A 27,792-nucleotide genomic window follows, 5' to 3' on the forward strand; every position below is an offset into this window, starting at 1 on the left:
ATGACTCCACTTTCTAGCAGCTTTGAAACCTCTGAAGCTGCGTGATCCCTTTGACTGGGTGGAACGTCCGAGGTTTTTCTGACTGGGGGGGGGGGGTCTGACGAAAAGGGGATGACATAACCTCCGGAAATTATTCATAATACCCATCGGTCCTGGGTAACGCTTTGCCAGGCTTCCGGGTATAACGATATTCGACCCCCGACTGACTCCAGAAATGCACAGTCTGGTATCCCATCAGGAACGACGGTAGGGAGAGCCACAAAAGGAATCGCGGTCTCCATAATTGCGGGGGACCCCTCTGCCTCTAGGGCGGCATCTCCTTGAATTCCCCCTCCTCTGCCTTTGAAGGGGGCTCACCTTGTGCACCAGGAAAAAACCTCTGTGATTTTTTGAACCACATCTTCCCACCCCTCTGGGCCTTGGGTTAAGGCCTAGAGGGAAGGGAAAAACGGACCCCTACACAGCAGACACAGTCTTTCCCTCTTGCTCGCACCTGGTGAGGGTGTCTTTCACTTTGGTTCTGAACAAAGAACCATCAAAGAGGGCGTCAGTGAAAGAAGACTTGAAGGCCTCTGCAAAATGACAAAGGCGCATCCAGGCTTGCCTCCTAAGGGCGACTCCTGAGCTTGCTGCCCTAACTCGCTCCCTCAATGAGCTGAGGAGTTAACGATGGAATTGAGGGTAGACACCTGGGTGTTAACCGTCTGGGCCACCGCCTCAGGAACATTACCCGCGAGAGTATCTAACTCCTTGTGGAGATCTCTCTGGAGCAGAGTAAAATGAGACAGGTAGTTCAGCGACCGTAAGATAAAGGTTGCTGACGAGAGGGTACATTCCCGTACCGGTCCATGGTCCTAGACTCCTTGCTAGGAGGATGGACCGAGGAAGAAGTCTCAGCTAGTTCCTTCTGAGTGTCCGCCGCCACCACCATGGCATCCACAGGGACTCCTTTGGACAAAAACTCCTTACCCGGGGGAGCAGACAGAAACTTATTGGGTCTCCTGGGTACGGGTGCCACAGAATCAGGGTTCTCCCACACCCTCCGACAAATTAAATCCAGGAGCTCGAAGGGTGGGGACACCCAGGAGACGGAGGGCTGAGCACCAAAGGCCTTCAGGAAGACAGACTCCTCCTCAGAGGGGGCTTTGGACGGCCAGTCACCTCTTTGTTTCAATATTTCCAGGATGTCAGAGAAAGAAACATTGTCAGAGGATGACTTGGGGGACCCCTCCGATTCCTAGAGGTCAGTATCTGAGGTGAGAGACTCATCCTGGGAGTCTATGTGCTTCCTCTTGCACGTTTTCTTTCTAGGGGGCTCCTCAGGCAAGAGCTCTGAAGTGGCCTCAGAAACTTGGGGACCACTCGTGGGGGTATCCCTAGGCCTTGGGGCTTCGCTGTCTACAGATAGGAGGTGATTAGAGGCCCTCACTGGAGTGGTAGGGGAGAAAATGACTGACCCGCATGATGTGGCTGAAGATCTAGCCAGTGCACTCCACATGGCCTCAAAGGCTGGCCCCCCCCCAGAGTCAGAGGACTGGCCAGCCTCTGAGATCATGACAGGAGTCGGGGTTCCACAAGCCGAGGCACCGAGTGGGAGACTAGGAACAGAAAGGTGTCCTGAGGTGTCCCCCTCGGGCACGACTGAAGAATCCTGAGTCCCGAACCCAGTGGACGGTGCCGACGGGGTTGGAGCTGATGTCGGCACTGATGAGCCCGGAGAGGCCATCGGAACCGACCTAGGAACATCACATGGAGCGGAGAATTCCGGCTCCGAAGACAGAGATGCGCTCGGAGGAATAATCGAAGAAGGTGCCGGGACGGGCTCCGGAGCCAACTGGGATGGAGCGGGGAACAATTTAGCCAAAACCGGTGACTGAAGGAGCCTCTGCACCACCTTATCGACATCCACATCTGAAAGTGTCCTGGAGGATTTGGAGGACAGGGAGGGAGATATGGATCTCCTCTCAGGTGACACTGGTCTAGTACTGGGCGATCGGCTCCGAAGTTGTTCCAATATAATTGGAGCTGACGCCGGTTCCATAAACACCGACACTTCCTGCAGCCCTAAGGACAGTGGAGCCGAGGAGGTCGAAGCCAGTTTCACAACTTTCTCCGGTGGCTCCGAGGAGACTGACGGAGCCGGAGATCTCTTTTTATATTTTGTGGATTTAGATTTTGAACAGGAAGCAGGATCCATGGCCTCTTCGAATGAGGGTTTCAAGAGACCCTTCAGGATTAACTTATTCTTTCTTTCTTTCTTGGAGCACCCTGGGACTAAAAGCATGGCAGAAGCTACAGGACTCCTGCAGGTGGATTGCTCTCAGACAATAAACACATACGGAATGTCCATCGGTGATGGACATCTTGTAACCACACTTAGAGCACTTTTTAAAACCCGAAGGTTTGTGCTCCTTGGAATATTTGGACATCTTGAAAATAATCACAAATAATTAGAAACAACTAGCAAGTCACTGCCTAACTGGAAAGCAACTACAGCTACACAAAAACACCACTAAGCATGGGAACAACTTTTTTCTAACAGCACACACAATCCTCAGAAGGAACACACACTAAAACGACTAGGGCTAAAACCTCTAACTAAAACGGTTTTAGACCAAGCTCACAGACAAAACAAGAAAGAGAGACACTAAAACCTCTAACTCAAACGGTTTTATACAGCAAAAATTAACACAGGGGCGAGAAAGGGGGCGGACTAGGTCCTGTAACTGAAACGGGCCTAGCCCGTTGGAACAGCTAGTGGGACAACACAAAAACAATCACACTACAAATTATATGCCAAAAAACACCAAATAGAAATAGCTATTAAAATAGGTTCATAGGTTCATAGGTTGGTACTAGGCTATCAGCCCTAGGGCCTATACAAGCCTAGCCATAACAATTCCCTGGCTATTTCTAACCACATTATTTACTTTCCTGGACCCCTGTTTAGCAGGGCGACTGACGTGATCCCTAGGGTGAATTTCCTTTCTCCCATCCAATCGTCAAGGTTCCTCTTGAAGAGGTATCAAATTTTTGTTTGTATCAAATTCTCTCAAGAAGAAGAAAAAGGTACTTAGCCATAGCCAAGAGCGAGACCACGATCAAGCTACACGAGCGGCAAACAAGATCTGGGGATATGGAGCAGTGCAGTATGGGATACCTTCTTAGCCCAGCCAATAGAAGACTTCGAGCTAGAAAAGTTTGGCTGAGTCAGAGCCGATATTCGGCTCCGAACCCACGGGTAAGAATGTAGGCGAGATTGGACTACATAACATCAGATATGTTGCTGAGTCACGTATGGAAATAAGGTACATAAAATGCTGGTGGTGGAATGCAGAAGTCCAGGAAGTCATCAAAAAAAAGGAGTGGAAAAAGTGGGAGATAGAAAAAATGGACCAGGCTAAGAAGGAATATTGGTTAGCTAACAAAGAAGCTAAGAAAGGAGTTGCAATAGCAAAGTATAGGGCATCAGAGGCACTCTACCAGCTTCTGGAAAGTGACTCAGTAGGCGGCACAAACAGACTTTATCAGGTTGCAAGGCAAAGATAAAGAAGATGGTCAGACACCCTTCATAAAAGATGCCAGCAACAGCCTGCTCTCACCAGCCCACAGGACATCAAAGGCAGATAGGAAGGAGTAATTTCATTAGCTTCCAAATGAAAAAAACTCCACAAAAGCTTACAATGAGAGAAGAAGAAGAGCCCGCCCTAGAAATAAGAACAGCACTAAGGAAAATGAAGTCAGGGAAAGCATTAGGCTCAGATGAGGTCACAGCAGATGCGATAAAGATTCTGGGTGAGACATGGGAGAAATTGCTCCTGAGGGTACTCATAGCAGGATGGAGTGAAAAGCGTATCCCACATGACTGCAGGATAAGCATACTCATGCCAGTGTACAAGAACAAAGGGAACATCTATCACTGTGGGCAGTATGGAGATATCAAACTCCTGTCACACTGCATGAAAGTTCTGGAGAGGGTGACAAATGGATAGGCAGAGTAGTAGAAAGTGAGATGGACAGTACGGATTCAGATCAGGATGCAGCACAACTGACTCAATCTTTGCAGTGAGACATAGTTAAGACGAATCTAGAGATGAGGAAAGAGTGCAGCTGAGTATTCCTACACTTGGCGAAAGCATATGACAAGGTCCCAAGAAAGCTAATTTGGGCAGTATTGCAGTGGTTCAAAGTCCCAGTAACATTGGTAGAAATAGTGCAGGCTATGTACAAGGAACCAATGACTCTAATGTGAACGATGTTTGGCCATACAGAGGGGTTCCCAGGCAGTGCACCATGGTTCAGCTATGAGCCCACTGCTTTTCATACTGGTGATGGACTACATTAGCAAACAGGTCGGAGGTGGCAGACTAACAAAGTTGCTGTATGCAGACGATGTAACATTACACGCAGACACTGAGCAAGAACTTCAGCAAAGGACAGGGGAGTGGAAGACAAGGCACATGGGGTGAAACTAAGTACAGATAGACACTGGTAATGGCAGCAAACTGGGGAAATCAGAAGAAGCTGAGAATTAGCGTGCAACGGTGCAGCGGTTAACGTTGTCGCCTCACAGCAAGAGGTTCTCTGGTTCGATTCTCGGCTGGGGTGCTTTCTGTGTGGAGTTTGCATGTTCTCCCTGTGCTTGCGTGGGTTTCCTCTGGATACTCCGGTTTCCTCCCACATTCTAAAGACATGCATCTGGAGCATTTCTCCCTGGGCCTCCGCTGAAAACAGGCTCTGTGGAGCCTAGTCAGACTTTCCCGGTCAACAAATGTAAAATAAAATAAAATAAATAAAATTAAGATAAAAGGAGACAGTGGAACAGGTTAGCAACTTCAAGTATCTGGGAGGGGTGGATGAGGAGAAGGGATGTCTGAATGAAAAGAACAAACCTAGAATCACAGGAGCTGCAGACAACTGGCATAGTGTGTCAGGTGTAGTGCATTATAGAAGAATGCCAAACAAACTAAAAAGAAAGTTGTGTAAAACAGAGGTGCAACCCCATTACTACTGTATGGTACAGAAACCTGGGCAGTAAAGGCAGAGCAGATGAGGAAGCTAGGACGTGATGGAAATGAAGTGCTTGAAACAAGTGGTAGGATGCAGACTGTGATTCAAAGAAATGAGAATGTAAGCTCCAATTGCAAAAAAGATCAAAGACAGCAGATTACTGTGGTTTGGGGACATATGCAGAAAATCAGAAGACAGTCTGGTGAAGAACATATGCAGAAAAGCAGAAGGCAGTCTGGTGAAGATGATTTGGGACAGACAAGAAGGTAAGAGGAAACGAGGGTATCCAGCAAAGGAGGTGGCTGGATTGCGAGAGAGAAGAATCTGCGACAGTCAGGCATGAGTGTAGCACTGAATCGAGAGAGATGACAACACGACACGCTAACCCATGTAGAAAAAATGGGAAAAGGGGGGTTGATGATGAAGATGACAGTGTCTTCATCCTTGAAATCAGGGGTGGGATACTCTAGAGGAAAGTACATGTGGTTTCTCTTGCACAACATCAATATTCAATGATGAATAATCCAAACTCTTGCCTTATACAGGTAATTTTGGAGTCTGCTTAATTATTGACTCCAGATCACAAATAATGTTCTTCAACAAAAACTTCAATGATTTTTTTTAACATCCTCTAAACTACATACATTTAACAGCAATGTGTTCTATATCCTCACAGCCCTGTGATACAAAAAATGGGTTTACTATCAAAATCTCATAACTGACAAGTGCAAGTGCTCATATTTACAACCCGAAATGTCGTAAAAGCCAATAACTGATCACCCACATAAGACAGTGGTATTTAAGTAAAGTCGACAACTCAGGATTGTTGACTTCACCGAAAATACCTACAACTTCCAGCTTTGTGCTACAAACGTTTTTTTTGGGGGCAGCCCCGTGTCCACCACACCCCCTGCTATTTATATATACAAACTCAGATCTCACTACAGTGAGGGAAAGGGTACATTTCCTAATCTCCACTATAGTGCAATCTCCACTCAGAAGAAAGAATTCACAACAGCGAAAGCTACTGTGCATTCGCTGTTGTGAATTCAACATTTTTTTTCATGAAAACAAAACCTTGCAAACTGCCTTTTGCACATTTCGTGTTGCACAGATGACCAACGACATTTTGATAGTAAACCGAAAAAATTAACATATGACTGAAGTGCTGGCAAGTCACCAATTAAATTATTTCTAGTAGGGACATTATTAATAAAATAAAACGTAGCAGCTATAATTTTGTTCCTAACACATTTTTAAACCAAGTAAATCTGCTCTTAGTAATATGTAGACTACTGAATGTAGGGACAACTGTTCAAGTCTCCTCCCAAACATTCACAAATAAAGAACAGAACTAGAACAATTTTATCCCTGCTAGTAATACTTAACATTGTATCCCAGATCAGTCTACACCACCATCTAACAGTTTAATATGAACACCAAATTATAGAGTGGATTCCACTGTTCCTCACAGGTCTCTAATCTGGGTAGAAACTGATAGTATGCAATTATCTATTACACAAGGATATGGGAATTTTGATGAGCTGTGTGAGAAGAGGAAATCCAACAGTTGCATACAATAGGTCTCTGAAATCAGACCTGTCAACCTTTAAGACCAAAGGGAAATCTACATGTAAAGAAACTGGAAAAGTCTTATCAAACAGATCATTAAAACATCCTAGTCACGCTGTTTTTATGAGTGAGTTTTGTCAAACAAAAATGCAAGTAAAACAGAAGCATCAAAAAACTGCAAAACTATCACCCAAACCTGAACATTTAAAATACTGCATTATTCTATAGCGTGCAACAAAATAAAAGCTAGAAAATGATGCATAATTGTAATTATAAATCATTAAAAAAGCAACCAACTTAAGATGATTACTGTACTGTATGAACAAATCTACCAAAAGGATTACTTACCATGCTTACACTTTGAGCATTGCTGCAAGAAAAAGAATGAGAAAAATCAGTGAAGAAAAAATGAGTAAGTTAGAGCAAAGATGACCATAAATAAAGTATGCCATTTCTCACCATGTGATTACAGCCTCCATTCTTCTCTATACAGATATTGCACTTGGGACACTAAGTGAAAAAGGAAAATATCATTAGAAATGACTTAATTGATTTTTTTTTAACCAGGACGAAAAAGGAAAATATCTTTAGAAATGACTTAATTGATTTTTTTTTAACCAGGACGAAAAAAAAAGTAGTTTGACAAAAATACTTTTGGAAGCATCAAGTATTTACTCAAAAGATACAGTTTGAGGGGGTGAACTACATTAAGCAATTATTGCTCATATTTTAATAGCTGAAAAATCAAATGAAATCAAGACACTCTGGTAACTGCACTGCTACTTACAAGAACCATTTATCACCACTATTGTAACAAAGGTACTACACTCATGTAAGATGCACTTACCATAACAGTAGATGTTCGAATGATCATTGCAGCAGTAGCCTTAGCTATATGGATTATATCCTGTCAAAGATACAACAGTACAACATATGGCCAGCTTCCAAAGCTTCAAGGCACCTTCCACATGCCCAAACTGTCAAGCAGCTCAAGCTAAGTTGACTAAAAGACAAGTTTGGGTGCAAAGCCATTCAGAGCTTTCCTGTCAGCACAAAGAGGGACAGTGAGCCCTGACAGGACAATGCTAGGAACAAAAAATAAATGTCCACATCCCGGCATACAAAACACACCAAAAAACAAAGGGGATGGAGGGAGGGAGTGACTACTGCAGCAGTGATCATTTGAACTTGTACTGTTACGATAAATTCATCTTACAAAACTGTACTACGTTGATCATACTGATCATGGCTACAGTAGCCTTAGCTCCATGGGTAGATTACCATAGCTAGCTACACTTGGTAAACGGAAGGAGAAGAGGCCAGGGGACCCCAGAAAATGGTCCTTGCAAAGCTTGATCTGGACCAAGAGAAGAAATCAACCTTATAGTGCTTAGCAAATATATGCACAGAGGACCAAGTAGCAGCTTCTAGAATACTTTAGAATTCAACCCTTTCCAAAAGGCCATAGATGAATAATGTCATAAGTCAATCAGGTTGTCAGTAACACACATGCTGCACCTATCACACACAGGCCCACATATGCTGAGGTACTTAAACATAACCATTCTAAACCCTAAAGACCTCACAAAATACACAATTAGTTTTCAAAGAAACCCTGTCCCTGTGGAAAATAAGACAGGACTGACATGCCAGAAGAGCTTACAACTCAGATACCCTTTATGCAGAGGTCAGAGCAATCAGTAAAACTGTTTTCCATATTAAGAACCTCACATCAGCCAGGTTAGCAGTTTCAAATGGAGCAAATGTTAGCTTCCCTAACACAAAATTAAGATGCCAAGTATAGGCCACCAATTTTCTTGGAGGTCTCATGCAAAATCCCTTTCAAGAGCATTACGACATGACATGAGACTGTTTTGAAAGAGGAGGATCCATAGGCAGGTATACTGAAATGGCCATAATATGAACCCTGTGAGATTAATAAGAAAGGCCACAGGATAGTAATTCACACAAATATTATAAAACCAAGTAACACCTAGCCCTGAACTGGTGCTGGTTATGTTGCTGGCACCAAATAAAAACCTTTTCCATTTGCAAATATATGATTTTCTAGTAGCAGGCTTTCTTGTCCCCATTACAACCTGCCACAAGTCCTCAGTAAACAGGGGCCTAAAGGGAATTAAGACCCTATTATCTAGGCAGTCAACTGAATGTGATTGATATCGGGAATGTATGAAACACCCATGTTCTTGTTTGAGTAGCTCCAGTCTCTGAGGAAGCTTGTGAAAATTAACCCCAGGTATTTCCAAAGAAAGGGACAACTACAGCTGCATGGACCAGAATGGAGTTACCACAATGACCTTACGGGATTCCTTCAGAGTCTTCAGTGGTATTCTGCACATTAGTGGAAAGAGTGGAAAGCATAAAGGAAAATCCATATCGAAGGAGCATCCTTCTCTCTTCTAGGCTTTCTTGCATGGAGTCCTGAAAAAGAATCTTGTTATCTGATCATTCAGAGAAGAGGCAAAAAGGTTTAACTGAAGAACTCCTGGCAAATGGATCAGATTTTGGAAGTCCTCCTGTCCTAGTTTCTATTCCTGGGGGGTCTGCATTGATCCTGCTCACTTTCTATGCCACACAGTTTTGTTCTGACAGAATGTAGGATACTGTAGCGTGGGACTGTGCTGTGACTAACTGTAAGGTAACATGGCTAGTCTAGTCTGCAAAGAGGGCTTGTTGATATATCAAATGACTGTGGCATTGTCTGTAACCACTTGAAGAGGTTCAGGGGACCAAAGATGGTTCAGAGTGTTCAGTACCTAGCTCAAGGCAAGCATCTCCTTGGCATTTATATGCCTGTGCCTGCCCTTGGTGTCCTGCACCCATTGCGCTTTTATCCTTCCTGAAACTGCTTCCCAAGCAAAGCCCGAACAGTCTGTGGTGACAAACTGCTTTAGAAGAGGGAAGGAGGAGGCTACATCTGGATTTAAGGATATCTGTTGTCGCCACCAAAAAGTACAGTTTTGTACCTACCATAAATGTAGATGTTCGAAGATCCACATTGCTGCAGTCATAACCTGTGGGTAGTCCGCTGTCCTCGGTCGGCCCGAATACCAAAGTGTTAGGCTGGCATCAGTCATGGTCGCTTAGATCTGACGTCAGTACGCCGTAGTACTAAAGCGCATGACCGACGTCATATCCTCAGTCTTTCTTGCCCCAGATGTCAGAAGGCCCTAAAAAGAAAGGCCAAAGCCAAAAAACAGGAAAAATATCCAACCACCCATATACCAACAACATTTACAACCCAAACCACACAACCACCCCAAACTACAGTGGGGAAGGAGGGAGGGAAAATTGGACTGCAGCAATGTGGATCTTCGAACATCTACATTTATGGTAGGTACAAAACTGTACTATGTTCTTCATCTCACATTGCTGCAGTCATAACCTGTGGGTAGAATCCCAAAGCAAAAGTAAAGGGAGGTTGGAAAAATCATAAAGCATTGGGGGCTGCAAGCATGCCCTGCAAAACTGCAGTGGCAAACCCTGCCCTAGATTTTGAATAAAGAGGGAGATGGTAATGCTTAGAAAAAGTGTGCACTGAACTCCAAGTAGCTGCCTCCAAAATATCTTTAGTAGCTACACCCCTCAAAAAGGCAGTAGAAGTGGCAGTAGCCCTAGTGGAATGAGGTCTGATTTCAGCTGGAATCTCCTTACCATGATGAGAATAACAAAAAGCAATACAATGGCCAATCCACTTAGAAATAGTTTGTTTAGAAACAGGTTTCCCTTGAGAACCCAAAGCAAAAGAAACAAACAACTGTTGAGACTGTCTGAACCCTTTAGTTCTGCTCAAATAATAACGCAACTGCCTGTGAATATCCAAAGAGTGCAAAATCTTTTTCCCTTTATTTTGGGGATCAGCATAAAAAGTAGGCAAATGAATAGACTGGTTCAAGGCCACATTTGAGACCACTTTAGGCATGAAAGTAGGGTTAGTACGCAAAGAGACCCTATCCTTATGAAAAATTAGGAAGGGTTCAACTGCCATTAGAGCCTGTAATTCAGATACCCTTCTAGCAGACGTAATGGCCAACAAAAAAAGCTGTCTTCCAAGACAAAAACTTCAACTCAGCTGTAGCTGCAGGCTCAAAAGGAGATAAAGTGAGTTTTTCCAACACAAAATTGAGATCCCAGGAAGAAGTAGGAGCTCTACGTGGGGGTCTTATGTTCTTTGCCCCTCTAAGAAATTGCTTAAACAAAGGATGAGAGAACAATGGTGGGTCACAGTCATAGTGAGCAGAAATGGCTGCAGCATGAACTTTTACAGAGGAGAAAGACAAACCTTTGTCTAGTAATTCTGTAAGATACTGGAGTGAAACACTCAAATTAGGTACTGAAACATCAAAGTCCTTTGCTTTACACCAAAGAAAAAATCTCCTCCATTTATCAGCATAAACCTTCCTTGTACTAGGCCGTCTGGCCTCCAAAATAACATTCAAAACTTGTTGAGGAAGCTGCGACCCTCCAGGGTCTAGAACAGAATATGCCAGGCTGTCAGATGCAGGGACTGTATCCTGACATTGAGGAAATGATTGCCTGCCTGGGAAAAAGGTGTGGACTTGCTGGCAAAGGCCAAGGAGGCTCCCGTGCTAAACTCCTCAGCAGAGGGTACCAGTGCTGACGTGGCCAATCTGGAGCTATAAGAATCATGGAGGGCTTGTCCTGTCTGACCTTCAGGAGCACCTTGGGAAGAAGAGGCAGAGGAGGAAAGGCATAGACGTGCAGGTTGTTCCAACTGAATGATAGAGCATCCACTTTCCAAGCTTTTGGATGAAACATCTTTGTGAAAAACTTTGGCAGCTGGAAATTTAGTGGGGAAGCGAACAGATCTATGTCTGGAGTTCCCCAAAACACTGTTAACTGTCGAAATACATGAGGATCCAGTTTCCACTCGTGGGGATCCACCATCTGTCTGCTCAAAACATCCGCTAAGGAGTTCTGTGCTCCTGGCAGAAACCTTGCCTGAAGAGTGAGGTGCAAACAGAGCCGTCTCCCACAAAATCATAGCCTGCCTGCAAAGTGGGTACGAATGGGTTCCCCCTTGCTTGTTGATGTACCACATGACAGTTGTGTTGTCTGTTTGAATCAACACTTGTCCTGGGTGTAGTAGATCCTTGAAAGCCATCAATGCAAATTGGACTGCTAACATCTCCTTCATGTTGATAAGCAAATGCTGAAGTCTGGCAGGCCACGTGTCTTGAACCCATTTTCCATTGAGGTGTGCTCCCCAAGCCTTGTCCGAGGCATCTGTCGTTAAGATCTGACTCGCCTCTGGTCGGGTCACAGAGAGTCCCTTGTTTAGGTGACATTCCTGAGCCCACCACAAAAATTCCTTTTGGATGCAAGGTATTATCTGAATGACAGTGTCCAAATCGTGGCAGTGTTGCGTCCATACACTCTTGAGATACCATTGTAACTTCCTCATATGCAGTTTGGCATTGGGAAGCACCAGAATACAAGATGCCATGAACCCCAAGGCTTCAAGGACTGTCCTTGCAGTCAGCCTGGACAGGTGAGACAATTGTTGGAAGTAAAGGGAAAGATTTATTTGCTTGTCCGGGGTCAAAAAAGCCATCTGAGAGGCTGTATTCAGTCTCACACCCAGAAAGCACATGTCCTGAGAGGGTACTAGACTGGACTTTATTTCGTTCACAGAATACCCTAGGCATCTTAACACTGCCATAACATACTGAAGATGGTGAAGTAGCTTGTCTTTGTCTTGAGCAAGAATCAGGCAATCGTCCAAGTAAGGATAAATCTGTATTCCTCTTAACCTGAAGAAGGCTATCACTGGAGCCAGAACCTTTGTGAATACCCTGGGCGCAGTAGATAAGCCAAAGGGCAATGCAGAGAACTGATAATGTAAAGTCCCAGCCCGAAAACGCAGGAATCTCCTGCAGCTTGGCCTGATAGGAATATGGAGATAAGCCTCCTTGAGATCCAGAGTTACCATCCAGTGATCTTTGCCTAGCATAGGTAGAAGTTTCTGCAAAGTCAACATTTTGAATTTTGGAATGTCCAGGTATGTGTTGAGAATAGACAAATCCAGAATCGGCCTCCAAGTGTCCCCCTTCTTTGGTACAAGAAACAGGCGAGAATAAAATCCTAGGCCCACCTCTAATGGAGGCACCTGCTGGATAGCTCCCATTTGAAGAAGTAAAGAAATCTGTTTGTGGGCCTCTGCCTTTTGCTGAGGAGGAACGTCTGGCATGCCTTTGAAAGGGGGCAATGTGTGGAAATAAAACTTGTAGCCTCGGTTTATAATGTCCAACACCCATTTGTCCTGGGTGACTAAAAGCCAAATTTGCCTGAAAAGTGTTAACTTTCCCCCTAGAGGAGCTGCCAGACAAGAAGGATTGGGCAGCTGAAGATGCAGGTCATTGGGTCTGCTTACGAAAGGACTGGCCCCTGCCCTCACCAGCAGACTGCGCAGGGGAACTCCACGTCCTAGGCCTAAAAGAACCCTGTGCATGAGCTCTACCCCTACCACGTCTAGATCTGCCCCTAGACTGTAAATCAGAAGAAGGATAAGCCCACCCCTTAGTAGGCCAATTTCTGCTAAATTTAGGGGGCTGCACTTGTAAGAAATCTTTAACAGTCTGCATAGACTTAGCTTTGTCCTCCATTTTCTTCAAGACTGACTCCACAGGAGAACCAAACAAAACTTCAGACTGAAGGGGAGCATCCAGAATTCGAGCTTTAACATGCTCTGACAAGTTCTGATCCTTAAGCCAGGCGTGCCTACGAATAACTGATCCAGTGGCCGCCACCCTAGAAGAGGCCTGCAAAGCATCAAAACCACACTGCAAGGAATGCTTACCCACCTGATCAGAGGCATGAACCAAATCCTGCAATTCTTTACACACTATGCCCTCTGCTAAAGCATCCACCTTAGATTTCAATTGACTAAGAAGAAAATTCTGGTATTTCAGCATATGAAACTGGCAATTTAAAGCCCTCATTGCAAGCGTGAAAGAGGTATACACTTTTTTACCCCACCTGTCCAGAGCTCTAGAGTCCTTATCCATAGGAACTGGGTTCTTTACAACAGAAGCCCTGACACCCTTAGGTCCCTGGCTAATAGTTTCAGGGTCCGCCCTAGGGCTCTTATACAAATATTTATGAGCCTCAGGCACCCTGTAATACCTGTCTGGCTTAACTGGGGCAGGAGGCAAAGAGTCTGGATTAAGTGAAGCCTCAGAGAAAACATCCTGTACAACATCTAAGACAGGAGGTATAGCCAAGGGCCTATGTTGAGGTAAAAACAAGAATTCCCTAAGCCTCTTACGGGAATCTGAGAAATCCTGACCTTCCCATTTAAAATGCTCCCTCATAGAATGCAGGGTTTCTGAAAAAGAAAAATCCTCTGGGGGGGAAGCAGAGGGACTAGACTCCTCTGCGTCAGAATCAGAATAAGGAGGAAAATCCTGAATGTCTTCAGCCGAAGACTCCGAATAATCTGAAGAATGCTCCAATCCTTCCACCTCTGGCTCCACCCTAGGCCTCTTATCCGGAGGGGGCATAGAACCTCTAATTAAGGTAATTAAATCTTCTGCCATTTTAAGCATGTGTTTTTTAGGCACAGAACCTGCAGAACTAGGACTGGCACCAGAGGAAGATAAACCAGGCCTGGCCTTAGAAGGTACCTTAGAAACAGAGGGAGAAGGCCTAACCACCTTATGCAAGGAAGGGAGCACAGCCACCTGAGAGGCCCCCTCAGCCTGACCTGACTCCTGAGAGGCCACATCTTGCAAAACTAAAGGTTCCTCCTGAGACTCAACAGAAACCTCGGCCGGATCCAAAGACTCCACCGTGGTCTCTAAAGAACCGGCGTCCGGAACGGACGACTCATCCTGCCTGGATTTCAAAGATTTCTCCTTGCGCTTCTTCGCGGTAGCGGGCGTCGGAGGATCCGACGGCATATTATAATTACACCGCTTACCGAAGACAAGCCTAGCACAATCTAACCTACATGGTGTTGTCCGTCTTAACCATTAGTTGTCTTGGAAGAATGTGGTCCTTGAAGGCTGTCAGAGCATTCTCTACAGCTAACATTTACTTTTGATTTATGTGCAAGTGCATTTGAATTGGGTTCCATTTGCCCTGAATGCACTTCCCTGCCAGTTAAGCCCCCCATGCATAGTCTGATGCATCTGTTATGGCTGGAGAGGCAGGGTGTAGTGTGAATGGTAGTCCCTTGTTTTGGTGGCAGGCCTCTGCCCACCAAAGGAACTCTAGGCGTAGGCAATGTATAAGAGTCTCAGCTTCAAAATCCTGTGAATGTTGACACCATAGGCTTTTGAGATACCATTACAGTTTCCTCATATTCAGCCTTGCATATGGAATAAGAAGAATGCAGGAGGCCACGAACCCCAAAGCTTGCAGTATTTGCCTTGCAGATAACTGGGTTTTTGTGGCCACTTGTTTGAAGTAGGTTGTCAAATTAGTCCGTTTCTCTGGGTGAGGAAAGACATCTGGGAAGCTGTATTCAAGCTTGCTCCCAGGAATATAATTTGTTGACAGGGTACCAGGTGTGATTTATTTTCGTTTATGGTGTACCCCAGACAAGTCAGTACCATTTGAACAAAAGCCAGATGATTCAAAAGTATGCCCTGGCTTTCTGCCTGAATTAGACAATCGTCCAGGTATGGATCTATTTGAATATTTCTTTGCCTGCAGAATGCAATGACTGGAGCTAGGAACTTTGTGAATACCCTAGGCGCAGTAGATAAGCCAAAGGGCAGTGCAGATAACTCATGGTGCATGTATCTCTGCTCTGAAGCGTAGGTATCTTCTGCAAGACTCCCGTAAAGGGATATGCAGGTATGCCTCTTTTAAGTCTAGTGTTACCAACCATGCATCTTTGCCTAGCATAGGAAGCAGCGGTGAAGAGTCAGCATCTTGAATTTTGGAATCAACAGAAAGGTATTTAGAGTAGAAAGGTCCAGGATAGGACACCATGTATTGCCTTTTCTGGGTACCAGAAAAAGTCTCTAATAGAAACCTTGTCCCTTTTCCTCTTCTGGTACCAATTGAATAGCCCCCATGCTTAAGAGGGAGAGTACTTGATTTTTGGCCTCTGCCTACTGATTTGGGGGTAGGTCTGGCCACCCGCTTGGTGTTGGTAAGGTGCGGAAGTGAAATCAGTATCCTTGGGACACTATATTTAAAACCCATTTGTCCTGGGTAATGAGTTCCCAGTTTTTGGCCTGCAGACCAATCTTTCCACCTAAAGGAGCATTCAGTTGGGAAGTGCTTGGAAGTTTTAAAAGCAAGTCATTGAGACAGTTTTCCATGGGAGGAGTCTTACTACTCCCAGATTAGGGTGTGGAAAAGTACAGTTTTGTACCTACCATAAATGTAGATGTCCGAGAGGAATGCATCTGCAGTCCTTACAAATGGGTTGTCCTGTCGTCAGGCAGCCCTTCGGTCGGCCGGATTCCAAAGTCTGGGTCTGGCTTCGGCTGGTGTCGCACTTCACCCGACGTCATAGCTGCAGTTATTCGGGTATAAAGGCATCAGCCAACGCCATTTTCCTCAGTGTTTCTTGCCCCAGATGCCAGGTGCCCTTCCTGGAAGGCTAAATTTGGATAAATGTCAATGATTCCAAATAATAGAAAGTAAACATAAAAATAAGCATGTATGTACATATATACAAACAAATACACCATAATAGATCCCCCCCAAGCTAGCTGAAGGCTGGCAAATACCCTAGGAGTACCTCAGAGGGGAAGGAGGGTGGGTAATCCTGACTGCAGATGCATTCCTCTCGGACATCTACATTTATGGTAGGTACAAAACTGTACTATGTCCTTCAAGGATGCATCTGCAGTCCTTACAAATGGGTAGAATACCATAGCTAAACAAGGGGAGGAGGAAGAGTAGTGATTATGGTGTAGCTAGGATCCCTTGCAAAACAGCAGTGGCAAAATCTGCTCGGGATCTAGAGTATAAAGGCAAATTGTAATACTTGGCAAATGTATGCACGGAGGTCCAAGTAGCAGCCTCTATAATGTCCTTGGTAGCCACTCCTCGTAAGAAAGCTGTGGTAGTGGCTGTAGCTCTCGTGGAGTGAGGCCTGATGTTTTCTGGAGTTTTCTTTCCATGGTAGGAGTAACAAAATCTGATGCAATTTCCTATCCATTTGGAGATAGTCTGTTTTGAAATTGGTTCTCCTTCCTTTCCTGTGGCATATGCTACCAGTAGCTGGTCAGTTTTTCTATTGGACTTAGTCCTGTCCAGGTAGTAGCGTAACTGCCTGTGTACATCCAAGGTATGTAAAAGCCTTTCTCCCCTGTTCTGTGGGTTTGGGAAGAATGTGAGTAGGTGAATAGCCTGGTTTAATGACACTCTGGATACCACCTTAGGCATAAATGTAGGATTTGTTCTCATAGACACTCTATCTTGATGGAAGATCAGGAAGGGTTGTACTGCCATTAGTGCCTGTAGTTCAGAGACCCTTCTAGCTGAGGTTATTGCCAGTAGAAAAGCAGTTTTCCATGATAAGTATTGTAATTCTGCTGTCGCTGCTGGTTCGAAGGGAGGAAGTGTTAATTTCTCTAGCACAAAGTTCAAGTCCCATGCTGGCAATGGTGGTTTCCTGGGAGGTTTCACATTTTTAATTCCTCTCAGAAATTGCCTGAGCAGGGGATGAGAGAAGACAGGAGGATCCAAGCTATACTGTGCTGAAATAGCTGATGCATGTATCTTGATGGAAGAGTAGGACAGGCCTGTGTGGAAGAGCTCTGCCAAGTACTCCAGGATGTTGGCCATGTTTACTAGAGTCACATCTTCTCCCTTTGCAGTACTCCAAATGAAATATCTTTTCCATTTTGCAGCATAATTCTTTCTTGTTGAAGGTCTGCGTGCCTCCAAGATTATGTCTTTAACCCTTTGGGATAAGTTTGGGTTAACTGCTGTTATGTAATGTTCCAGGCAGTTAGCTGCAGTGTTTTCAGGTTTGGATGCAGGATGTTGTAATTGTTCTGTGTTAACAATAATGGGATCAGGGGTAATGTCCATATTTGTTCCCGAGACATGCTCCTCAGCAATGGGTACCAATGTTGTCTTGGCCAGTCTGGAGCTATCAGAATGATCCTGGGACGGTCCTCTTTGATCTTCAAAAGCACCTTGTGCATCAAAGGAAGTGGTGGAAAAGCGTATGCTGTCAGGTTTTTCCAACTGAAAGAGAGGGAGTCCACCTTCCAAGCAAGTGGGTGGTACGTCCTCGTGCAGAATTTCTTTAGCTGGTGATTGACCGGAGATGCAAACAAGTCTATTTGTGGTAATCCCCATTCCCTTGTGATGGCTTTGAAGATGTCCGGATGAAGCATCCATTCGTGGGCATCTGTGGTTGTTCTGCTTAATATGTCTGCTAGAATGTTTTCTTTTCCTGGTACAAAGATTGCTTGTAACTGAATGTTGTAGGTCAGGGCCACATCCCATAGGTCCAGTGCCAGCCGGCATAGAGGATATGAATGGGTGCCCCCCTGTTTGTTGATGAACCACATAACTGTGGTGTTGTCTGTCCTTATCATCAACTGGCCTTCTTGGAGAAATGGTCTGAATGACTGGATTGCCAATTTTACTGCCAGCATTTCCTTTAGATTTATGTGTAGGCGCAGCTGTTCTTGAGTCCATAAGCCTTGTATGCACTTGCCCTGCATGTGTGCTCCCCAACCGAGGTCTGAGGCATCTGTCGTGATGGTTTGGCTTGGTTGGCTGTTGCAGAAGGGTAATCCTGGGTTTGATTGACAGGCATGAGCCCACCATAGGAACTCTTGTTTCAGGCATGGGATTATTGGAATTTTGGTTTCTAGGCTGTGCTTGTGCTGGGACCACAAATTCCTTAGGTACCACTGTAGCTTTCTCATATACAACCTGGCATGAGGGACCAGGATTATGCAGGATGCCATGAAGCCTAAAGCTTGCAGTACTTTTCTTGCAGTTAGGTGGTTCTGCTTTGTTAATGCCAAGAAGTAGAGAGGTAGTTGTTCTTTCTTTTCTGCAGTTAGGAATGCCATTTGCTTTGATGTGTCCAGCTCTGCACCCAGAAAGGTTATTCTTTGGGATGGAGTCAGCCTTGACTTTTTTACATTGACTGTATATCCCAAGGCTTGCAGTAGGTAAATGACTCTTTGTAAGTCTTCTGCTAGTTTGCTTTTGTTGTCCGCTTGTATCAGGCAGTCGTCCAGGTATGGATAAATTTGGATTCCCTGAAGCCTGCAATGAGCAATTACTGATGCCAGGCATTTCGTGAACACTCTGGGCGCAGTAGATAAGCCAAAGGGCAATGCTGAAAATTGATAATGCTCTGATCCTGCAAGAAATTTGAGGTATCTTCTGCAAAATGGTCTTATGGGGACGTGCAGGTATGCCTCCTTGAGATCTAGAGTTACCAGCCAAGACTCCTTGCCCAGCATGGGAAGAAGCTGCTGTAGGGTCAGCATTTTGAATTTTGGAACAATAAGGAATGTGTTTAAAGCGGACAGGTCTAGAATGGGTCTCCATTTGTTTTCTTTTCTTGGTACCAGGAAGAGTCTGGAGTAAAATCCCTTTCCTTGCTCCATAGGTGGTACCCTTTCCACAGCTCTCACTCTTAATAGCTGAGATATTTGTTTTAGAGCTTCTGTCCTTTGAGAAGGTGGTAGGTTTGGCATTCCTCTCTTCCCTGGTAGAGTATGGAAATGGAACCTGTAACCTTGGTCTATAGTTTGTAAAATCCATTTTTCCCTTGTTATGCAGTGCCAGTTTTTTGAGAATAATGTTAGTTTTCCGCCTAAAGGTGCTTCTAGTTGTTCCCTGGTAGGCGGTGCCACTGTCAAGTCACTGTGATTGAGTTGTTGTAGTGGTGGTGGCTGCGTCTGTGCCTCGTTGGTTGTTACCTTGCCATTGGCGTCCCCTGTAGGCACCTCTGGATTGGTTTCTGCCTCTTGAACGCCTATTCCTGCCTCTCTGGGCCTTAGAGGAGTCTGGAAAGGACCAATTTTAGGAGGGCCAGTTCCTGCTAAACCTTGGAGGTTGAACCTGCAAAAAATCTTTCACCGTTTGTACAGATTTTGCCTTCTCTTCCATCTTTTTTAGCACCTGTTGAGCAGGGGAACCAAATAAATTGACCTTGTCCATGGGTGCATCCAAGAGCTTTGATTTGACATGGTCTGGTAATGCTTGTTCTTTCAACCATGCATGTCTCCTGATAACTGTGCCAGTCATGGCTGATCTAAAGGAAGCCTCCAGTGCATCATAGCCACATTTTAAAGAATGGTTACTAACCTGCTGTATGTTATGTACCATTTCCTGAACATATTTCTTATCTAAAGATTCTTCATAGGAAAGCTTTTTAGTTAACTGGTCAAGCATAAACTCTTGATATTGAATCATATGAAATTGGCAGTTCAAAGCCCTAGCTGACAAGGTAGCAGAAGTGTAAACTTTTACCCCATCTCTAAGGACCTGGATTCCCTTTCAGAGGGAGGGGTTTCTAGTAGAAGTAGCAGCTACAGCTTTAGGGCCCTGAGCGATGGTCTCTGGATCTGCCAAGGGAGCCTTGTATAAATGATGGTGAGTGTCCGGGACCCTGTAGAACCTATCAGGCTTAGCAGGAGCCGGAGGTAAAGAATCAGGAGCAGTGCAAGCATCATTAAATGCATCATCTACAACAGAAAGAACTGGAGGTATAGCCAAAGGCCTATGTTGTGGCAAATGTAGAAAGGTTCTAAGCCTTTTTCTGGAGTCTGAAAAATCTTGGCCCTGCCACTGGAATTGTTCGCTCATAGCATGCAATGTTTCCCCAAAGGAAAATTCCTCAGGTGGAGAGGCTGAAGGAATGGACTCTTCAGCATCAGAGTCTTCGTAAGGAGAATAAGGAGCCTCAGGAAGTTCTGAATGTTCTGATTCATCAGAAGAACCATCCGAGGATACTGGTTCAGGGGGTTCTGCTCTAGGTCTCTTTTCTGGAGGAGGGAGAGAGGACCTGTCTGGATGGGGCTGGGAACCACGAATTAAAGAAATTAAATCCTCAGCCAAAGATAACATATGAGAGCTAGTGCTGGGCCTGTGTGGGGGTGGTTTGGCAGGCACAGATTTTGAAGCTTTGGCTGCTTTGGCCCTGGCAAAGGCCTTAATAGACAAGGCTGCAGGAGGCCTAGCAGCTCCACGTGCAGGGGTGGAAATATCCAGGGGAATTGTGTCTGATAAATCCTGGGAAACCGCCACAGAAGGCTGATTTTCAGAAGCAGATTCTACCAGGTTAGAAGAGGCCTCGGTAGAAGGCATGGTTTCAGCTGGAGAAAGAACCGCTTGCTCGGTTTCGGCCGAAACCGAGACACTCGCGGTTTGCTTAATCGCGGTTTCGGCCGAGACCACGGACTGCGAGTGTCGGTCCTTTTCTTTTCGTTTTTTGGAAATTTGTGCTGTCGGAGGGTCCGACGGCATAATGTAGGCAAAATCAGAGCCGAAAATTTGTTCAGCAAACTCCGACCGACGTCTGAGCGTCCGTCGGTTAAAAGAAGAGCAGGCTAAACAAGCTGCTACGTCGTGGTCTGGGCCTAAGCAATGTATACAGTAGGAGTGGAAATCTTTATGAGGTATTTGTTTCCCACAGGATAAACAATTATTAACTTTCTCTGACATCGGCTGAGGCAAGAAAGAGTCCCCAACGGGGTACTTAGCTTTTTAGAAGTCTTCGAAGTAGTATTCGGTAGTAGTAATCTCTGGATCTGACCGACCGGCACTTGCGAACAGCTTCTGCTTCGGGCGCCACGGGGCAAGAAAGACTGGGGAAAATGGCGTCGGCTGATGCCTTTATACCCGAATAACTGCAGCTATGACGTCGGGTGAAGTGCGACACCAGCCGAAGCCAGACCCAGACTTTGGAATCCGGCCGACTGAAGGGCTGCCTGACGACAGGACAACCCATTTGTAAGGACTGCAGATGCATCCTTGAAGGACATCCCCCCACTGCTTAGTCTTGTGTGCCTCCTGGGACTGAAACCTGGGGTTTCTGCTGAGTCTGGGTTTGGCTTGAGAAGACTTGGAAGGGGCGCTGGAAAGGACCAATTCTTAGAGGGCCAGTGGCGACTAAATCTAGGAGGCTGAACTTTTAAGAAATCTTTACCAGTTTGCATAGATTTAGCTTTATCTTCCATCTTTTTAAGAACTTCCTCAGCCTTGTTGCCAAACAGGCAGCCCTGATTTAAGGGAGCATCCACAAACTTATCTTTAAAATGATCAGGCAAAGATTGCTCCTTAAGCCAAGCATGTCTTCTGAGCACAGACCCAGTAACAACATCCCTGCAAGAGGCCTCTAATGAATCACATCCACAGTGCAAAGTTTGTTTTCCAACCTGTTCAGCAGAATGCATTAAATTCTATAATTCTTTATTTTCCACACAGTCACGAATCAACATCATTTTCTGTTTAAACAATCCAATAACATGTTGCATCATCAACGATATCTATTGCAGGAGGAATAGCTAAAGGCCTATGCTGAGCCAGGAGTAAGAAATCCCTACGCCTCTTTTTTGAATAAGAAAAATCCTGGCTTTCCCAGTGGAAATGCTCCCTTTAGAGTATGCAAGGTTTCACCAAAAGAAAAATCCTCTGGAGGGGAAGCAGAAGGAATAGAGTCCTCTGCATCAGAATCCTCATAAGTAGATAAGGGCAAATCCAGATAATCAGAAAAATCAGAATCCTGGTCAGAAGATTCATAAACAACTTCAGTCCTAAGTCTCTTAGAAGGGGGAGGTTGGCTTCCCCTGATTAGGGTTATAAGATCTTCAGCCATTCTTATCATTTGTTTTTTTAGGCAAAGAGGCCTGAGCATGCAGCCTGGGCGTTGGTTTTTTAGGCATGGTTCGAAATTAAGGCCTAAATGAAGAAGGAGGCGTCGGTTTAATATTCAAGTCTGTAGGCCTGAATACACCCTCAGAAGCCAGTGCCTGCACAGGGGCTCCGGACCCATCCAAGGTAGAGATATCCAAGGGTTCCATAGTTGAAGCATCTCGCGTCATACTCCGAATGGGTCTCAGTAGAGGCCTGCGAATCTGTAGTGGCGGGTATCATGGGCTGCAAAAGCGGCTCACTAAGTACAGGGCTAACTGGTGACTGGCTTAGATGTGTTGTCGGCAGTTTTGGACCTCGGCGGCCTGTCGCTGTCTATCTTTGCATTTTTTCAAAATCCCGGTAGTCGGATGACTAACCAACGACATTTCTGGATAATTAAACAGAGAACCAAAATATTCAGAGGCAAAAATATACAGATGACGGATAGTGCGCTTATTAAATAAAGCACAAAACTGACAGCAAGGTACATTGTGGTCAGGGCCTAGGCAAGGAATACAGCACGGATGAAAATCTTTATGAGATATTTGCTTTCCTCAAGTAATGCAATTATTAACTTTTACTGACATCGGTAAGGAGCAAGAAAAAGTTTCCCCAACGGGGTGCTTAGCTTTAGTTGAAGACTTCGGTTCTGAAACTTGAAAACAAAAATTTCAGGAGTCGGCCGACCGGCACTTGCAAACTGCTTCTGCTTCGGGAACCACACAGCAAGAAAGACTGATGTAATGGTGTCGGCTGCATGTTTTATACCCCTGATGACCTGACGTCATGGAAGAAGGGACAGCAACAGACGCAGGACCCAAGACTTTGTTAATCAGGCTGACTGAGGGCTACTGCAAGCAGATAACCCAAATGTACAATGTCTGCAAAGTACAGTTTTGTACCTACCATAAATGTAGATGTCTGATAGGAATGCATCTGCAGTCCTAACAAATGGGTTGTCCTGTCGTCAGGCAGCCCTTCGGTCGGCCGGATTCCAAAGTCTGGGTCTGGCTTCGGCTGGTGTCGCACTTCACCCGACGTCATAGCTGCAGTTATTCGGGTATAAAGGCATCAGCCGACGCCATTTTCCTCAGTGTTTCTTGCCCCAGATGCCAGGTGCCCTCTTGGATGGCTAAATTTGGATAAATGCCAATGTTTCCAAATAGTAGAGAGCAGCAAACACATAAAATAAGCATGTATGTACATATATACAAACAAATACACCATAATAGATCCCCCCCAAGCTAGCTGAAAGATGGCAAATACCCTAGGAGTACCACAGAGGGGAAGGCGGGTGGGTAATCCTGACTGCAGATGCATTCCTATCGGACATCTACATTTATGGTAGGTACAAAAAGTACAGTTTTGTACCTACCATAAATGTAGATGTCCGAGAGGAATGCATCTGCAGTCCTAACAAATGGGTTGTCCTGTCATCAGGCAGCCCTTCGGTCGGACGGATTCCAAAGTCTGGGTCTGGCTTCGGCTGGTGTCGCTCTTCACGCGACGTCATAGCTGCAGTTATTCGGGTATAAAGGCATCAGCCGACGCCATTTTCCTCAGTGTTTCTTGCCCCAGATGCCAGGTGCCCTCCTGGAAGGCTAAATTTGGATAAATGCCAATGATTCCAAATAATAGAAAGTAAACATAAAAATAAGCATGTATGTACATATATACAAACAAATACACCATAATAGATCCCCCCCAAGCTAGCTGAAGGCTGGCAAATACCCTAGGAGTACCTCAGAGGGGAAGGAGGGTGGGTAATCCTGACTGCAGATGCATTCCTCTCGGACATCTACATTTATGGTAGGTACAAAACTGTACTATGTCCTTCAAGGATGCATCTGCAGTCCTAACAAATGGGTAGAATACCATAGCAAAACAAGGGGAGGAGGAAGAGTAGTGATTATGGTGTAGCTAGGATCCCTTGCAAAACAGCAGTGGCAAAACCTGCTCGGGATCTAGAGTATAAAGGCAAATTGTAATGCTTGGCAAATGTATGCACGGAGGTCCAAGTAGCAGCCTCTATAATGTCCTTGGTAGCCACCCCTCATAAAAAAGCTGTGGTAGTGGCTGTAGCTCTTGTGGAGTGAGGCTTGATGTTTTCTGGAGTTTTCTTTCCATGGTAGGAGTAACAAAATCTGATGCAATTTCCTATCCATTTGGAAATTGTGTGTTTTGAAATTGGTTTTCCTTCCTTTCCTGTGGCATATGCTACCAGTAGCTGGTCAGTTTTTCTATTGGACTTAGTCCTGTCCAGGTAGTAGCGCAACTGCCTGTGTACATCCAAGGTATGTAAAAGCCTTTCTCCCCTGTTCTGTGGGTTTGGGAAGAATGTGGGTAGGTGAATAGCCTGGTTTAATGACACTCTGGATACCACCTTAGGCATAAATGTAGGATTTGTTCTCATAGACACTGTATCTTGATGGAAGATCAGGAAGGGTTGTACTGCCATTAGTGCCTGCAGTTCAGAGACCCTTCTAGCTGAAGTTATTGCCAGTAGAAAAGCAGTCTTCCATGATAAGTATTGTACTTCTGCTGTCGCTGCTGGTTCGAAGGGAGGAAGTGTTAATTTCTCTAGCACAAAGTTCAAGTCCCATGCTGGCACTGGTGGTTTCCTGGGAGGTTTCACATTTTTAATTCCTCTCAGAAATTGCCTGAGCAGGGGATGAGAGAAGACAGGAGGATCCAAGCTATACTGTGCTGAAATAGCTGATGCATGTATCTTGATGGAAGAGTAGGACAGGCCTGTGTGGAAGAGCTCTGCCAAGTACTCCAGGATGTTGGCCATGTTTACTAGAGTCACATCTTCTCCCTTTGCAGTACTCCAACTGAAATATCTTTTCCATTTTGCAGCATAATTCTTTCTTGTTGAAGGTCTGCGTGCCTCCAGGATTATGTCTTTAACCCTTTGGGATAAGTTTGGGTTAATTGCTGCCATGTAATGTTCCAGGCGGTTAGCTGCAGAGTTTTCAGGTTTGGATGCAGTATGCTGTAATTGTTCTGTGTTAACAGTAATGGGCTCAGGGGTAATGTCCATATTTGTTCCCGAGACATGCTCCTCAGCAATGGGTACCAATGTTGTCTTGGCCAGTCTGGAGCTATCAGAATGATCCTGGGACGGTCCTCTCTGATCTTCAGAAGCACCTTGTGTATCAAAGGAAGTGGTGGGAAAGCGTATGCTGTCAGGCTTTTCCAACTGAAAGAAAGGGAGTCCACCTTCCAAGCAAGTGGGTGGCACGTCCTCGTGCAGAATTTCTTTAGCTGGTGATTGACCGGAGATGCAAACAAGTCTATTTGTGGTAATCCCCATTTCTTTGTGATGGCTTTGAAGATGTCTGGATGAAGCATCCATTCGTGGGCATCTGTGGTTGTTCTGCTTAATATGTCTGCTAGAATGTTTTCTTTTCCTGGTACAAAGATTGCTTGTAACTGAATGTTGTAGGTCAGGGCCACATCCCATAGGTCCAGTGCCAGCCGGCATAGAGGATATGAATGGGTGCCCCCCTGTTTGTTGATGTACCACATAACTGTGGTGTTGTCTCTCCTTATCATCAGCTGGCCTTCTTGGAGAAATGGTATGAATGACTGGATTGCCAATTTTACTGCCAGCATTTCCTTTAGATTTATGTGTAGGCGCAGCTGTTCTTGAGTCCATAAGCCTTGTATGCACTTGCCCTGCATGTGTGCTCCCCAACCGAGGTCTGAGGCATCTGTCGTGATGGTTTGGCTTGGTTGGCTGTTGCAGAAGGGTAATCCTGGGTTTGATTGACAGGCATGAGCCCACCACAGGAACTCTTGTTTCAGGCATGGGATTATTGGAATTTTGGCTTCTAGACTGTGCTTGTGCTGGGACCACAAATTCCTTAGGTACCACTATAGCTTTCTCATATGCAGCCTGGCATGAGGGACCAGGATTATGCAGGATGCCATGAATCCTAGAGCTTGCAGTACTTTTCTTGCAGTTAGGTGGTTCTGCTTTGTTAATGCCAAGAAGTAGAGAGGTGGTAGTTCTTTCTTTTCTGCAGTTAGGAATGCCATTTGTTTTGATGTGTCCAGCTCTGCACCCAGAAAGGTTATTCTTTGGGATGGAGTCAACCTTGACTTTTTTATATTGACTGAATATCCCAAGGCTTGCAGCAGGTAAATGACTCTTTGTAAGTCTTCTGCTAGTTTGCTTTTGTTGTCCGCTTGTATCAGGCAGTCGTCCAGGTATGGATAAATTTGGATTCCCTGAAGCCTGCAATGAGCAATTACTGAGGCCAGGCATTTCGTGAACACTCTGGGCGCAGTAGATAAGCCAAAAGGCAATGCTGAAAATTGATAATGCTCTGATCCTGCAAGAAATCTGAGGTATCTTCTGCAAATTGGTCTTATGGGGACGTGCAGGTATGCCTCCTTGAGATCTAGAGTTACCAGCCAAGACTCCTTGCCCAGCATGGGAAGAAGCTGCTGTAGGGTCAGCATTTTGAATTTCGGAACAATAAGGAATGTGTTTAAAGCGGACAGGTCTAGAATGGGTCTCCATTTGTTTTCTTTTCTTGGTACCAGGAAGAGTCTGGAGTAAAAACCTTTTCCTCGCTCCTTAGGTGGTACCTTTTCCACAGCTCTCATTCTTAATAACTGAGATATTTGTTTTAGAGCTTCTGTCCTTTGAGAAGGTGGTAGGTTTGGCATTCCTCTCTTCCCTGGTAGAGTATGGAAATGGAACCTGTAACATTGGTCTATAGTTTGTAAAATCCATTTTTCTCTTGTTATGCAGTGCCAGTTTTTTGAGAATAATGTTAGTTTTCCGCCTAAAGGTGCTTCTAGTTGTTCCCTGGTAGGCGGTGCCACTGCCAAGTCACTGTGATTGAGTTGTTGTTGTGGTGGTGGCTGCGTCTGTACCTCGTTGGTTGTTACCTTGCCATTGGCGGCCCCTGTAGGCACCTCTGGATTGGTTTCTGCCTCTTGAACGCCTATTCCTGCCTCTCTGGGCCTTAGAGGAGTCTGGAAAGGACCAGTTTTTGGAGGGCCAGTTCCTGCTAAACCTTGGAGGTTGAACCTGCAAAATATCTTTCACCGTTTGTACAGATTTTGCCTTCTCTTCCATCTTTTTTAGCACCTGTTGAGCAGGGGAACCAAATAAATTGACCTTGTCCATGGGTGCATCCAAGAGCTTTGATTTGACATGGTCTGGTAATGCTTGTTCTTTCAACCATGCATGTCTCCTGATAACTGTGCCAGTCATGGCTGATCTAAAGGAAGCCTCCAGTGCATCATAGCCACATTTTAAAGAATGGTTACTAACCTGCTGTATGTTATGTACCATTTCCTGAACATATTTCTTATCTAAAGATTCTTCAGAGGAAAGCTTTTTAGTTA

The 27,792-nt window shown here is 45.1% G+C and overlaps 1 protein-coding gene across 3 annotated transcripts in view; it reads right to left on the bottom strand.

The window, feature by feature from the left end:
• Positions 1–27,792, bottom strand: part of ARIH2 (ariadne RBR E3 ubiquitin protein ligase 2) — a 1,499,383-nt gene that overhangs the window by 781,859 nt on the left and 689,732 nt on the right. For all 3 annotated transcript variants that reach the window (XM_044078755.1, XM_044078752.1, XM_044078753.1), the window contains exons 9-10: positions 7,042–7,092; positions 6,931–6,952 (exon numbers count right to left, since the gene is read on the bottom strand). In XM_044078755.1, the coding sequence (XP_043934690.1) occupies positions 6,931–6,952; positions 7,042–7,092 (73 nt within the window). The remainder of the gene's footprint in view (positions 1–6,930; positions 6,953–7,041; positions 7,093–27,792) is intronic.

The sequence above is a fragment of the Protopterus annectens genome, chromosome 7.part1 (genome assembly GCF_019279795.1).
Source record: "Protopterus annectens isolate FY-2018-M chromosome 7.part1, PAN1.0, whole genome shotgun sequence".
Lineage (NCBI taxonomy): Eukaryota > Metazoa > Chordata > Ceratodontiformes > Protopteridae > Protopterus > Protopterus annectens.